The 13,881-nt window shown below is 42.0% G+C and overlaps 1 protein-coding gene across 2 annotated transcripts; it reads left to right on the top strand.

Moving 5' to 3' along the window:
• The first annotated feature begins 1,382 nt into the window (after window positions 1-1,382).
• LOC115369555 (alpha-synuclein-like) lies at window positions 1,383-10,212 on the top strand. Of its 2 annotated transcripts, none has more exons than XM_030066187.1 (6): window positions 1,383-1,576; window positions 2,025-2,212; window positions 2,485-2,514; window positions 4,342-4,484; window positions 8,384-8,455; window positions 9,391-10,212. In XM_030066187.1, exons 2-6 carry the CDS (start codon window positions 2,092-2,094, stop codon window positions 9,406-9,408), a joined length of 384 nt encoding a protein of 127 aa, XP_029922047.1. In that variant the 5' UTR covers window positions 1,383-1,576; window positions 2,025-2,091; the 3' UTR covers window positions 9,409-10,212. The 2 variants fall into 2 exon arrangements, with proteins under 2 accessions (XP_029922047.1, XP_029922048.1); XM_030066188.1 differs by lacking the exon at window positions 1,383-1,576 and adding an exon at window positions 1,617-1,701.
• The last annotated feature ends 3,669 nt before the right edge of the window (window positions 10,213-13,881 follow it).

The raw sequence follows: 13,881 nt of genomic DNA, 5'->3' as shown, positions 1-13,881 counted from the left end.
TTTATGCCATATACTGTTTCTTATTTTCTTTTCTTGAATGTATTTTGAATATCTGTCCTCGTTTTTCAATCTCCTCCCAAATTTATGGTAAATATGTCTTTCATCAAAGCTCCATCTCGGGACAAACATTGGGAATTTGCTTATACCTATGATGGTTATTTTGTAAAATTCATCTCTGCATATGTGTGTCACGATCCCTGTCTGGCCTGTGTTTTCCTCTGTCTGGAGTGTGTGGCGTGGGTGTGTGTTCTGTGGCTCTCTCCCTGCACACCTGCCAGTCAACCCGAGTCAGCTGCCAGTCACCATGCCATCACCTCCCTGCTACCTGAACCCCCTCACCAGCCACCACCACCGCCTGCCGGATCAGTGCACGCCCTGCCACGAAGCCAGCAGGCCACCTTCCTCACCTTTCCCTGTTTAAAACCTCTGTGTTTAACCAGAAGCGCCTGCCCTGGGGTCTGCACTGAGGTTCAGCCGCCCCAGCCTCATGACAACATATCTGTCTCTATCAAATGAACATGAATAAATGAAGAAAGATGTGTGTATGATCGCTTACACTCACTCAGCAGGCCGCAGGGTGATTGATAGTAACTGAGAACTGAAAGGTGAGCGTGCAACAGTGTAGATGAGGTTACCGCCGTCTAAAGATACAGTGCAGCAGTCAAGAGAGAGACAGGCAGCAAGAGAGTAGAGGGAGACAGGGAGTGAAAATGAGTGATCTCCCAAGAGGACGAGAGGAGAGGAGCAGAGAGGAGCAGGTCAAGATGAGAGGAAATGGCAGGTGAACAAAGGGAAAAGGCTGCAGGACAGAAAAAGAATATCTGATGCAGACTGACTGACATCATCATCAGACAAAATGCACAGGTAGTCGACGAATATATATCCTGCTGCAGATTCCTCAATGAATGGGGGTGGGAAAAGCATGTTTTTGAAATCCAGACCTTGATCAACATGAATCCTTTGGAGCGGGAGAGGAAACTGTAGGCTGCAATTGAAATAAAGGTCAGGCATGACAGGGGGGGGGGGGGGGGGGGGGGACGACTGATTGATCACAGTTTGATGGACCATTTAATTTAGATGCCTTTAACAAAATTTCAGCACTCACTCCTCGAACATTTAATTCACACTCAGGGGAACAGCAAATAGGCATGGATTAGGCGTTATTGCTGTCATTAAGCTGGGCTGGTCCACTCAGCCTATTGATGACTAAAGCGCCCGGAACTACACGTTGTGGGCAACCCACGTAAATAAAAAAAAAAAATTTTGAGCTACGTAATCGTTGTGAGCGTGTGTGTGTGTGTGTGTGTGTGTGTGAGAGAGAGAGAGAGAGAGAGGCAGACAATCAGCATCACGGGGTTTGATCACTCGCTCTCCATCAGTCCAGTCTCTCCATCACCGAGGCGTGGGAGGCGTCTGTCAAACCTGTGGAGTGGCTCTCTCTCCGTGGGCAAGGCACCACATCGTCCTACATTATCAGCTGTAGTTTCTGCCAGAGAGAAACCTGTCTTGCAGCTCCTTTCGGGAATCCCGGAAGACCCACCACATTCTCAGCCCGTGAGGAAGTCGAAGCAAACAGGTGCGTGAACCGCGGCTCTTACTCTCTCTCTCTCTTACACTCTTTTCCTTTGTGCAAACTGCAAAGTCGTTTATTCTAGGAGCTTTATTATACTACCGTCAAGGGCCCATCGCTGCATAAATAGGGTACTTTTTTTTTTCCCCCGCATGAAAGTAGGCAGTGTTGATAGTGGATATTGATTTCAGAGCCATTCAGCTTGGCTTAACCTATTCCTACAGGTGGGGTTGTGATCAGCCTGAGAGTAGGGCTGTGTATGTGCCGCTATCACACACACGGTGATCTAGGCTTGATAAACCAGGCAGAAAAGCAAAAGCAGGGCGGTGGCAAGCGCTGTGGCTCATTACGCTTCACCCTTATAATAATAATAATGATGATAATAAGAATAATACTCCGGAGCGCTTCAAGGAAATAGTGCTTTCTCATGGCGCCTGTCTTGTCGTCCTCCCAGCTGCCGCGCGTGTGTGCGTGTGTGTGTGTGTGTGTGCGGGTAATTTTTGGGAGCCCATCAAGCAGCCATGGACGCGTTCATGAAAGGTTTCTCCAAAGCCAAGGAAGGGGTCGCGGCAGCGGCGGAGAAAACCAAGCAGGGAGTGACGGGAGCGGCTGAGAAGACGAAAGATGGGGTTATGTTTGTCGGTAGGTGTTGTGAAATCAAATCACTAGTGGCACTTTTAAAAGGAAAATATGTTTGATGGCTGTTTATTGTGAAAAAAAAAAAAAAAAAAAAAAAAATCATCCGTGGCTTACTTAATTGTATTCGCCACTGCTTACATCAGAGTGAATCAGAGTGAAACAGCGCCCTAGTCTATGCTGTGCACCTGTTTTTCCTGTTTAATTTCTTTCATTTGATTAATGTTGTGAATTGTGCATGTTGTGAGTAATTGTGCCCTACTTGCATTTCTTTGCAGGCACCAAAACGAAGGATGGCGTCACGACAGGTAACATATCAAATTTGAAGCCCAATAGGCCCTATGCATATGTTGCAAATGCACTAAAAGCACCTGTTGCATCCCCTTTTGGTCCATTAGCCCCAAAAAGACTCCACCAAAAACTGTAGGAACTTGAGGCAATCTGCATGGCCTCTATTCACATGGGTCTCCGGTGAGAAAGAATATCCCGTTGCATCCTGTGTTTTTGTGGAAAAGGACATTTTGTTAAAACTCCCTCGGGTGGTCCACCAGAGGGATGTTGTTCCACAGGTGAGGCAGTGTCATATTTCAGTATTTTCCTCCCATACCTCGCCAACTCCCCCGAGGCTGTACCAAGGTATTTCTCGCCCATAACAAGCGGAGAAACCAAGAGACGCTGCCTGCTAGAGGCATCCAGGGGTTTGGTTGTATTGTTGTTTTGAACACGAGTATGTACATAACCACAAAGTACATTATTGTTAGAAGCTGTGTGAGCTGAAGACATGGCAGAATGTTTCATTATGGGCGAAACATGAGTGAAATGTGGGATTTCTTCTCTACCCAGCTGGACCTGGGGACCAACCCAGTACCAGTGATATAAAAATGTATTCATATATGGATGGATGCATAGATAGATAGTATACTTCACTGATCAGATGGCTAGAGTAGATGCCCTAGCCCAGGACAGTTGAGTTATGATTTCTTAGTTCATCTACTATTGTTTTTAGACCAAATCACCATTTAGATTATGTGAGGTTGTGAACTCAAAACTCTCAGTTGCAGCAGCGCTTAGGACGGGGTCATTGTAGATGTTAAATGGTTAGAAGGTCACACAGGCCTGTGTCCTGATCCCCTCCACATTCAGAGTGTGTTCATCAGCATCTGCTCTGTCCAGGTATCCTGTCGCAAGACCCCTAATATCTGCATGTTCTTTTTTTTTTTTTTTTTTTTTTTTTTTTTTAATTCATCTGAAGATTCATCAGCTTCAAGCCAAAAAAGTAGTGCCCGGGATTTTATGGGATTTTTAAGACCAACGCCAATTCCTGATGTGGCAGCTGATCAAGTGAATTTTTTAGCTTGAATGAAAACAGATGCTACCTGTGTGGATTGTGCAGTGATTTTTGCACCGATATGACTATGCAAAGGTCCTCCAAATCCCGCTTTCAACTTAATTCAAGAATTTTCAACATTACAATATCAACCAATTCTAGAAATGAACACAGAGAGAATAAGGAATGAATAAGCAGCTAAATGAACATCGGTAGTGTTCAGTATCAGTAAATTTCTATCCGTCTAAATAAAGAATAAGAAATAGCGCCATAATAATAATTCCAGAATAAAATCATTATCACCAAATTTGTTTTAAATTGTCATGGAGATTTGTCTCAACTCAGCAACACAGAATTTCCTGTGTTGAACCAACGGCGCCAGCCCGGTTTTGTGATGACCTCTGTCAGGAGTCATGTATCACATTTGTGTTAAGTCTGTGGTTACAATGACCTCATGTCTACAAAAACATCAGTGAAAATGAGAGACACGGCGCGCTTAAGGGGAAGCACCTCCAGCACATGAGAGATACATGGACAGGGCACCTCATCAGCTTTGATTGTGAAACTTACACTGCATGGGGAGCAAAAACGAGACTTGAACGCATCAAGGCTGCAGTAACAGGAAAGTGAATTATTTGTGAATGCATGTGTGTTGCTCAAATGTGTGTGTGTGAGAGAGAGAGAGAGCAAGTGAGGGAGAATGTAAGATGAAAAAATTTAATCCAAAAGTATTTCCCGAGATTCTCCAGACAGATACCCATCTTCCTTCACTGCCCCTCCCTCTTTTCTCTTCCTTTCCTCCCTATAGTCGCAGGTAAAACTGTCACTGGGGTAACTCAGGTGGGCGGAGCCGTGGTTACCGGGGTTACCGCTGTGGCCCAGAAGACTGTGGAGGGGGCGGGCAACATTGCCGCCGCCACTGGATTGGTCAAGAAAGAGCCAGCCAAACAAGTAAGAGAGATGTGATATACTTGCATCACTATAAAACACATGACCCTGTCCTGCAAGCGTGCGCACACACACACACACACACACACACACACACACACACACATACATGAACGTCCACATACCGTCAGAAATGCTAGTTTTCCAGCGCAGCACATCCCCACCATTTCACGACAGTGACTCTTCACCATGTCAAAATGGCCCCTGACCTTGAGCCATCTATCAGCGCCTCTGTTATCTGCGGCTTGTCTCTCTGTCGCCGACACACCAGCCATTAGACGCTCACGTTCGCACTCTGTTCATCTGTCACGCCGGCCATCGCCTTGTCCCAACAAGTGAGCGGAGCCAGTTTACCTTGATAAATCGTTCACTGCCACGGCACGAGCTGAAGATAAAAAATGATGCTCCTTTCCCTTTGTCCACTGGGCCATTTTCATTTTTTTTCCCCCTCCTGTCCTGTCTTTGTATCTGTCTGTGTCTCCCTCTCCTCCAGCTTTCTCAAAGTAAATCTAACCTGTTTACATAGAATAGAATAGGACAGATGATGATAGTTACATTCACATATTTGTTCATTAAAAACATCACAACACACACTACTACTACTACGACTAATAATAAGAATAATAATAAACGATTAGTGAACAAATAGAATCCCATGTATTCCTTATTTAACCCTTTGATGCATGAATTATGAAGAGTCAAGATTTTTTTTTTTTTTTCAGGACTGGTATTATTATGTCATGATACTAGTATTAATATGTTTTCAGCAACAAGAATTGACAGTCTCTGCATAAACCTCAATGGAGGGGAGCAGCAGAGAGCATTCTAACAGCTGATATGCAATTCCACCATAGAAACCACTGCATTTAGGAGAAAATTACTGTAGTGCCCACTATGCGCCAAAGGGTTAATGATGTTTTTTTGAAATAATATAGTCACTAGAGGGCTTTTTTTTTTTTTTTTTTTGTAAAGTAAAATTTGATATGTGTATCATGTAGTCACTGCACTTCCCTCACAGTTTGCAACAAACACAGGCGGCCCTGCTCTCATGATTTACATCAGCTCCCATTAGCACAGACTGTCAGCCCCAGTCAAGCTACAGAAACCTCATTAGTCCAAGAGACGGGCCTCGCCCTCCTTTTTATACGCTCGACAACACATTTAACACGATTCTTGTTTTGTATTTAAACCAGAGGAGCCGCACGGCACCTTTGATCACTTCCAAGAGCTTTCACTGGTTTACGTCTGCATCAGGAAGGTGTTAAACCCACTGCAATTCTGGCGGGATGACTAAATTAGCCCGTAATTACCCCATCTTTCATAACATTCCTGTGAATAGCATGAAATGATAAGCTAATAAAAGATTTCCCCGGGCAAACGGAAGCACTTTTTCGTCTGTGTGAATGTTTGTTGTGATGCTCGGTCCCCCATCCCTTAATTAGCGATGGAACACAGGGGAATCCATGACAATAATTTAGACACCTAGAGACACGGCATGCGCACACACACACACTCTCACACATATTGCATCGCCTCAGTTTTCTAATTAGCTACAATTAAAACTGCACTATAAAGGGACGGGACACTGAAGAAATGATTAAGTTCTTTTCCTGCCACTGGCAACATCTGAGCAAAATGTTGTTCCGTTTTTTTCCCTTAATTGAAGCCGTCAACAATCTGCTGTGTTTTCCGTCACTTTCTGCGAAAAAGCTCCCATGTTTCTTGCAGACGGCCAATCGGATCTTTCTCTCCGGTGCAGTGGGTGTGTTTTGATGGGTAGCTCTTTGCTCCCAGGTGTAAAACACTGAACGTCTTCATCTGGAGCCGCACAGGTCTCGTAAAGAGGAACTCTGACAGGCCAAACGAAGCAGGCAAGCAGACGGACGAACAGAGAGACACAATGGATGGATTGGAGAGATGGATGGTTGGTTGATGGGTGGGTCGACAGATAGAGACGTAAGCAAACAGACACACAGATGTAAGGTATTTGTGTGGCTGAGAGAGTTAGACCGACAGTCAGACAGACAGACAGACAGACAGACAGGCAGCAGATTGTCCTCATTTAACTGGCATTCCCAGGCGGCTCAGCCATTAAATGCCATTAATATTGATCGCATTCAAAATCGAAGCCAGGTTGAGAGAACCCATCAAAGACTGTCTCCTGTGTCTGACACACACACACACACACACACACATGCACACATACACACACGCTTACCAGTCGGCGTGTGTGTGTGTCTGTGGCCATTTGATTAATATCGTCATCTAGCTGTTTCACCAACTTATCAACCACACGTGACGTAGAGCATGAGTCAAGGAAGCCAGAGCAATAGAGGGGAGGGGGAAAGAGAGCGCTGGATGGAGGAGCAGAAAGAAGGGAAGGGAGAGAGAGAGCTTTGGCAGCATGCAGAGGATGGTAAAGAAGGGGATAATAAATAAAAAGTTATCGAAAAAAAAAAAACAATAAGATACATTTCCCAAATATACAGGATTGTTTAAGAGCTTCTCAGTCAAACACAAAGATGGTTTTGGGAAAGCATCTTTGTTTGAGCACCGCTATCAAACAGGGCAGTCGCTGCAGCTGAGTTATTACTTTGGTTTCGCATTTAAAGGAATATTCCAACATTTTGGGCAAAAATTTTCCGACTTACTTTTTCTGACTTCCCCAGACTGAGACAAGACGTTTCATACCATTTTCACCTCTGTGCGCCCGGTTTTTCCGTTCTAGTGGGGAGCATTTTGTGTTAGTTGAGCATAAATACACAACACATTGTGTATTTGAACGTCTTGGAAGACATTTTTGGAGAAGTTAATGGTGGTGCATGGATCACTGTGGCAGATGGAAGGATTAATGTGTTCGGTGGTTACAGTTCCACTATTTAACTTCTCCTGAAAAACTCTCATTTTAAAAAAAAAATCCATGACATGTATTTCAAATCAGACACCTTCAGAGTCGCTGTAAGGTTTATTTTTTCACTTTCACGGAGCTAGGCTAATGACTCCTATAGACTTCAAGTCTTTATGCTAAGCTAACATGAAATGCTACCCATATGAGCCAAACCACTGGACGTCCAGAGGTGAAAATGGTGTCTAACATCTTGTCTTAAACTGGGTAATTCAAAAAAAGGACATTTTGCCCTAAACATTGCAATATTCCCTTTAAACATTACAGCTTTCTGATTGTTTTCAAATTGATTGAAGACGAGGAGGAGCAGAAAGGTGAGACGGTGCATTGTGGGGTGGCTGCATGTAATGAATCGTGTGTGTCGATGTGTGTGTGTGTGAGAGCGCTTCCATGTGCGCACATCTCTCTGGCTCTGCTGGCTGAGCAGATGGAGGCACGATGGGTGGTGTTAAATGCAACAGCAGGAGGAGAGGGTGCAATAACTGCTCTAAGGTTGTGTCAGCTGGTGGCGCATGACACAGACACGCGATCACAGGCGTGCACACACCCTCTCGTGCACGCCTGCACACTGTCCCCGGTGTCCCATTAAGGAAGGTCAGCCCAATGGCACGGCGTAATCAAGGCGTCCTTTCAGCTCGAGAGAAGAGAGGAGAAGTCGAGTCACCCCCTCCTTCATTAACTCTTCATACCTCGTCTCCCCACTCAGAGTGACCACAGTGCCCGACACTAATCACACTGACCATGATCAAATAAGTGCAAGTGCTCTTCAGCGTATCCAGGGACACTGTATGGCAGGTTGTGTGATGTTTACATTCACAGCAGTCCTTTTTTCCCTGTGTTTTTAGATATCATGCATGGTTTTGTATTGTATTTGTTGTGCTTACAGACACATCCAGGTCACGTGTTGGTCGTACATCATCATCATCATCACATGTATCATCTCAGATCATATCAAGTAATGATCATAAACATGTTTTCCTTCGTTGTGTTCTTTCAGGAGGACGATGCCACAGCAGTGCAGAGTGTGGTAGACTCACCAGTTGATACTGATAATGCTGATGTTACAGAGGTAATGTGCCACATCATAGCATTCATGATAATATATGGTATAAATTTGAGTGCAAAAAAACGGAGTCATATCATGATATCAACGACATAGCAGAGAGAAGCTGAGGGCAAACACAAGGTGTGCAGGGTAAAACAGAGTAAAAACACTTAATTAAGGTGGAGAATTAATTTCAGTGAAAACGGTGAACTAAGAAAAGGCTCGATATCATTGAATATCGTTACCGCATATTACTCTTCAGTGTCTTGAAACCACATTCAAAAATATGAAGACACTTTCATAAGTAAACTCGATGGACAGATAGAAAGCCAAAATGAACTGCATGGATATGATGTCAGATACTTTGGGGAAACTTAACAGATTAAAGACCTCAATGACCACCTTATGACATTTTATTTTTAATAAATAAATCATATGTGGACTGGCTGTGGGTGACGTCATGTCACCATAAGTTGGAGTTAAGATGAAACCTCCTTTTCGCCGTCTCAGTAGATCAAAACTAATTTTACTAAATCATAACTGACCCAACAAAGGTGTTATTAGGAGAAACCCAAGCTGAAAATCCATATGAAAATGAAATGAAGTATGTTTTTCTTACAATAATTATTTGGAAATCATTATACATAATTTGGTTGAAATTTGCATGTAATTTACTTAACTGGATTCCATACATTTTAGTGTGGATGGTCCTGCAAATGTGTTATAATTTCACACAGTGAAAAAAAAAAATGCCATCAAGGGTTATTCAAAAAAAAAAAAAAAAAAAAAAACTGAAACCTTGAACTGTTTTTGATGGTTCATTTGAAGGACAAAAAAAAATTGAACTGTCCTGAGATGCAACATTATTCAGTGTGAGGGTGTGTCATTATTCAGTGTTTTTTTGTTTTTTCTGGAACAGTAAACTCACTGCCCACCTGTTGTTCCTCTTTGGCCCTCAGGACGACACCGACGATTAAAACGACGGCAAGATTAACAATCAAAGATCAATGACCGGAACATTCCATGCCGCTCTGCCAAGTCCCGTCGTGCCTCGCTGTGGTCCTTTATGAAGTCTGTGCCCTAAGTGTGTGTGTGTGTGTGTGTGTGTATGTGTGTGTGCGTGTGTGTACGTGTGTTTCTGTTTGTATTACAATGTATGTTTGTACATCAGTGTATATGTCAAGGTTTTAGAGAGAGAGAGCGAGAGCGAGAGAGAGATTGTGTGTGTGCGTGTGTGTGTGTGTGTGTGAGCCCCTGAATTTTTTCACATCAGTCCTGTGAAGGGTCTCAGGTGTGTGTGCCCTCTTTGTCCAGCTGCACTTTTTACAGTGATTCCCTCCCACTGAGAAAACCACCTGGTCACTCAGGGTGTGTGTGTGTGTGTGTGTGTGTGCGCGCGCGCGCCTATGTGAGTTCTTGTCAACCCTGTGGCTTCGACATCAATAATTCAAACATAGGAATAATCCACAATTTACCACTGAAAGCACCTAAGTGTCTATATATAAATGAAGTGATCTGTTTGAAATGGAAGCGTAACGATATCCTCTATTTTTGTCTGTATACTGTCACTGTTTTTTGCGGTGGACTGAAGTGCTAAGCTATTTGTGCATTCTTATTGTATTTTTTTAAGTTGTCCCTGTTTGCTATAAAAAAAATAGATCAAATATTGAATGGAGTTTCGAGAAAAAAGAGCATGTAAACAAACGAGTCAGCCGAACCGCTGTGATATGGATTTATTTGGATTTGTTTAAGTGTCGAATAAAACGTGAAATGGAGAAGAACATTTTTTGGCGTGTGTGCTTAATGTATTGTTTTTTTTTTTTTTTTTAACTCATTAGTTACAGCAAATAAGTCATACACGTTAAGGTCATCGATCGTCGAGTGACATTACGCACAATCAATAATTTTTGTTAGGTAATCGATAAAATTGTGCAATCAAAGACGAGGCCTTTTAATATTAAAAAATCTAAATCCTCTTACCGCTGCTCGGTACAGCATTTTATTTTCCACAGTTGCGGCTTTACATTCACGAAAAGATCAGAAGAAAGAAAAGAATTGTGCAGCTATTCCATAATATGGATACATGAATACACCCAGTTGGGAAATGTTAGAAATGAAGATTATTGGTTCAATAATCCTAAAAATGAAGAGCAAGGATTTTAAGATTAAGGGCTGTGCATCAGAAGGGTTGCACATTGCATTTTGGTTTGTTCAAAATTTCAGTTAAAACAATTATTAACCTAATATGGCTCTACATTTTCCATTGAAACATTTTTTTTTTTTTTTTTTTTTTTTATGAATATTTGGAAATATAGACTTTTTATGATTGTCATAATTTTGCAGCTTGCAAGGCCTTGTTTACATAAATTAAAATTTCACATGTGACTGATTTATATCCCTCCGTGGTAAACACTTGTCTGTATTTACTGATCATTTATATGATCAGCATTTACTTCATTTTTGGATACATTATTGGATATGGGATTTATTTGTGTTTTGGTTGTTATTGTTTTTGTTTTTTTTAATCCATATTTCCACAGCAGCAGTGAATGTTTTCCCCAGCTGCCTGTGTCTTATGCTGCCTTCATCTTTGATTAGTTTGTTTTTCTCTATTTTTTAGTTCATATCCTGTGTTCTTGTACATTAAAATTGATATTATTTGTGTAAAAACAGGACGACTCGCTGTACGGAGTTAAACCTGCGAATGTTAATAAATTCTCACATGTAAATACAGAAAACATGAGCATGGTGAAGACTGAACTGGAGCTCCAGTCTCATCATTAACTCTGTCCTCTGAGCGAGGGAAAGTAGGACAGAGCACCCAGCCGGTCCCCTGCATGACAACAGCAAGAATAATGTGTGTGTGTGTGTGTGTGTGAGAGAGAGAGAGAGAGAGAGAGACAGAGAGAATGTATGTATCAGCTGGTCGTGAGGCATTAATCACCTGGGAGACAATGGAGGACAACATGAGCCCACTCATCAATAACAGGAAGCTGTTTTAAGCATTTTGGCATGTTTTTTTCTCAATTTTCTTTCAGATAGATCATCATGCCTTCCATTTAAAAAATGTCATTTATAATTGAAGACATTTTTAGATATTTTGGCCATATTTTGTAAGAGCAAAAGGTAGTTTCTCTAGTTCATCTGGTTCTGTTTGAAAAGACGCTCATATTAAAAATCATATTACATGTCCAGAATGTGGAATAAAGAGGTTTGATGCCACATCCCACAGCCCCCTGGTCTGTGTGTGTGGCTCCAGATGACAGGCTGCTGAGGGGGAACCAGAACAAAGACACACACACACACACACACACACACACAAACACACACACACACACACATCCCTCCGGCCAATAGGAGGGGAGCCGCATCAGAAAACTACCTGGCCAAGCTGAACACACAGAGCCAGCAAACAAGCTCCTGGATTAGGATTTTGGTACCAATTTACAGTAAAACCACCCTTTATAATGAGATTATTAATTAGGTTGTCAACACTTTATAAATCATTAATAAACAATTACAAACAACTTACATCACCATTTTCAAATACCTGCTGGTGGTGTAGCTGGAGGTGCCTTGAATACATACATATATATATATATATACACATAACTTATATCTGTAATAAGTTGTTTGTAATTATACACACACACATATACATACACACATGGATGTGTATATGGTTGTGTATAATGTTATTTTCTTCATGTTCTTTTTGTAAATAAGTAAATATGTAGATTATATATGTGTATAAATTTATAGTATGAAATGTATTGTTTGCTACAATCTGACCTTTTGGTAATGTGCAGTGTGTGTTATGTTGCGTGTGTTTGTGGTGTTGGATTATGGGTATTTAAGATGGCACCTCTCTGTATTTATCAGAGGTCTGAGGAGGAGCCTTGTGTCGGAAACGTCAACGCAGGTAATAAAAATCTGGTAGAAATCATTAATAAGTTATTATAACACGTTAGAGAAAAAGGGCAACGGTGACCTGGTGCTTGCCAAATAATGAGCCCACATTGTTAAGCCTCAGATCTCATTGGTTGCTTTGCTTACTGTGTCCTCTCCACCAGTCAGCACTCACACCTGTCAGCCTCACCACATATTTGAAAACAGTGATAAAACCTGCTGTAATCTCTTTGTCTTTAATGACTTTAATTATAAATATTAGATTTTTAATAGAGGGCACCAGAATATGGGAGCACATGATTGCCTGTGGACCAGCGTAGAAGCTTTGCAGGGTGAGAGAGGTTTTCCTGCTCTTAAGGATCCTGATAAGTGGAGTCGCTGAAACCTCGAATCGCTGCTGCTATGTTCAGACTTAAGGAGGGACGCCGTCTGTCAACCCCAGTGAAGACAGACAGAGACGCTCAGGGGGACACAGACCGCTGTGGGCCTGGTTGGGCAGTAATTCACGAACACGTTTGGTGATTCATGTGATCGCTTCCATCTCTCAACTTGGTGTTATTCATATTTTGGATTAAGAACTATACTTCAAACTGCAGGGGTGTTTGGCAGAGTCACTGGCAGACATTTAGAGATAAAAGCAGAATGTGCGCACCCTCACATGTACATTTAATGTGACAGATTGTGGGCATTGAGGACAATGACAGGTCTTGTACAAGTCTTGAACACGTACAAGGAAAAAAGAAGGGATTGCTTCTTACACAACATAAAGATGAAATGTCTGTTCGTGAAAACTGATTTCAAGAGGTCTACGAGAGATTTGCACCTATCGTTTGTGACTGACATGATTAAAAATATCTAATTAATCACCTCTGTGCCCAATATTGTTGAACATGTCACCCTGAAAAATCGTGTTTATGTGCATTTTTCTCAGTAAGGACGGTTCTGATTCTATGCTGAAATATCCACACTTGACTACATGAATTGGAAAGTGTTGAAAAGGGCCAGCAGAGGAGAATGGCTGCTTGCTCTGTGCTCCGCAGGCACAAGGCCAGCAGGAGTAAGGGCGAGTGCTGAATGTCAAGGTCCCACATTCAGCTGGGGAGTGGGCAATGTCAGCTTTTCACATTTATCCCATCTAGACCACAAAATATCGTTCCTCTGTCAAGTGCTTATTTGAAACACATTTGAAAAGCCGTATTTCTTCCTGGAGTAAATATGGTCTTTGTCAACCTCAAATTACCACAAAATGTCTTATATAAAGTATGATCAGTATGAATAAATTAGAGTGAGTCATCGGATTCTTTTCTCATCACTTTTGTTTAAGGTATTGGCCAGAACATACATTTTTGCTTATAGACTTAAACTTTTTCTGGTAGTGTACAGGCTCTCCTTTGCTTTTCCAGCAATAACACAGTAATCCATAATCTATGTTACTTCAAAATGAACCACATGGCCTTATTTTGCTAAAGTTAATTAAAAACTCAAATGCAGCAAAATGCATCAGTACTGCGGATAAAAACAATAAATCAAGAAACAAAAAA

Source organism: Myripristis murdjan, chromosome 12 (genome assembly GCF_902150065.1).
Source record: "Myripristis murdjan chromosome 12, fMyrMur1.1, whole genome shotgun sequence".
Lineage (NCBI taxonomy): Eukaryota > Metazoa > Chordata > Actinopteri > Holocentriformes > Holocentridae > Myripristis > Myripristis murdjan.
The sequence above is the reverse complement of the archived record's forward strand: the minus strand, read 5'-3'. Positions and strand labels throughout refer to the sequence as shown.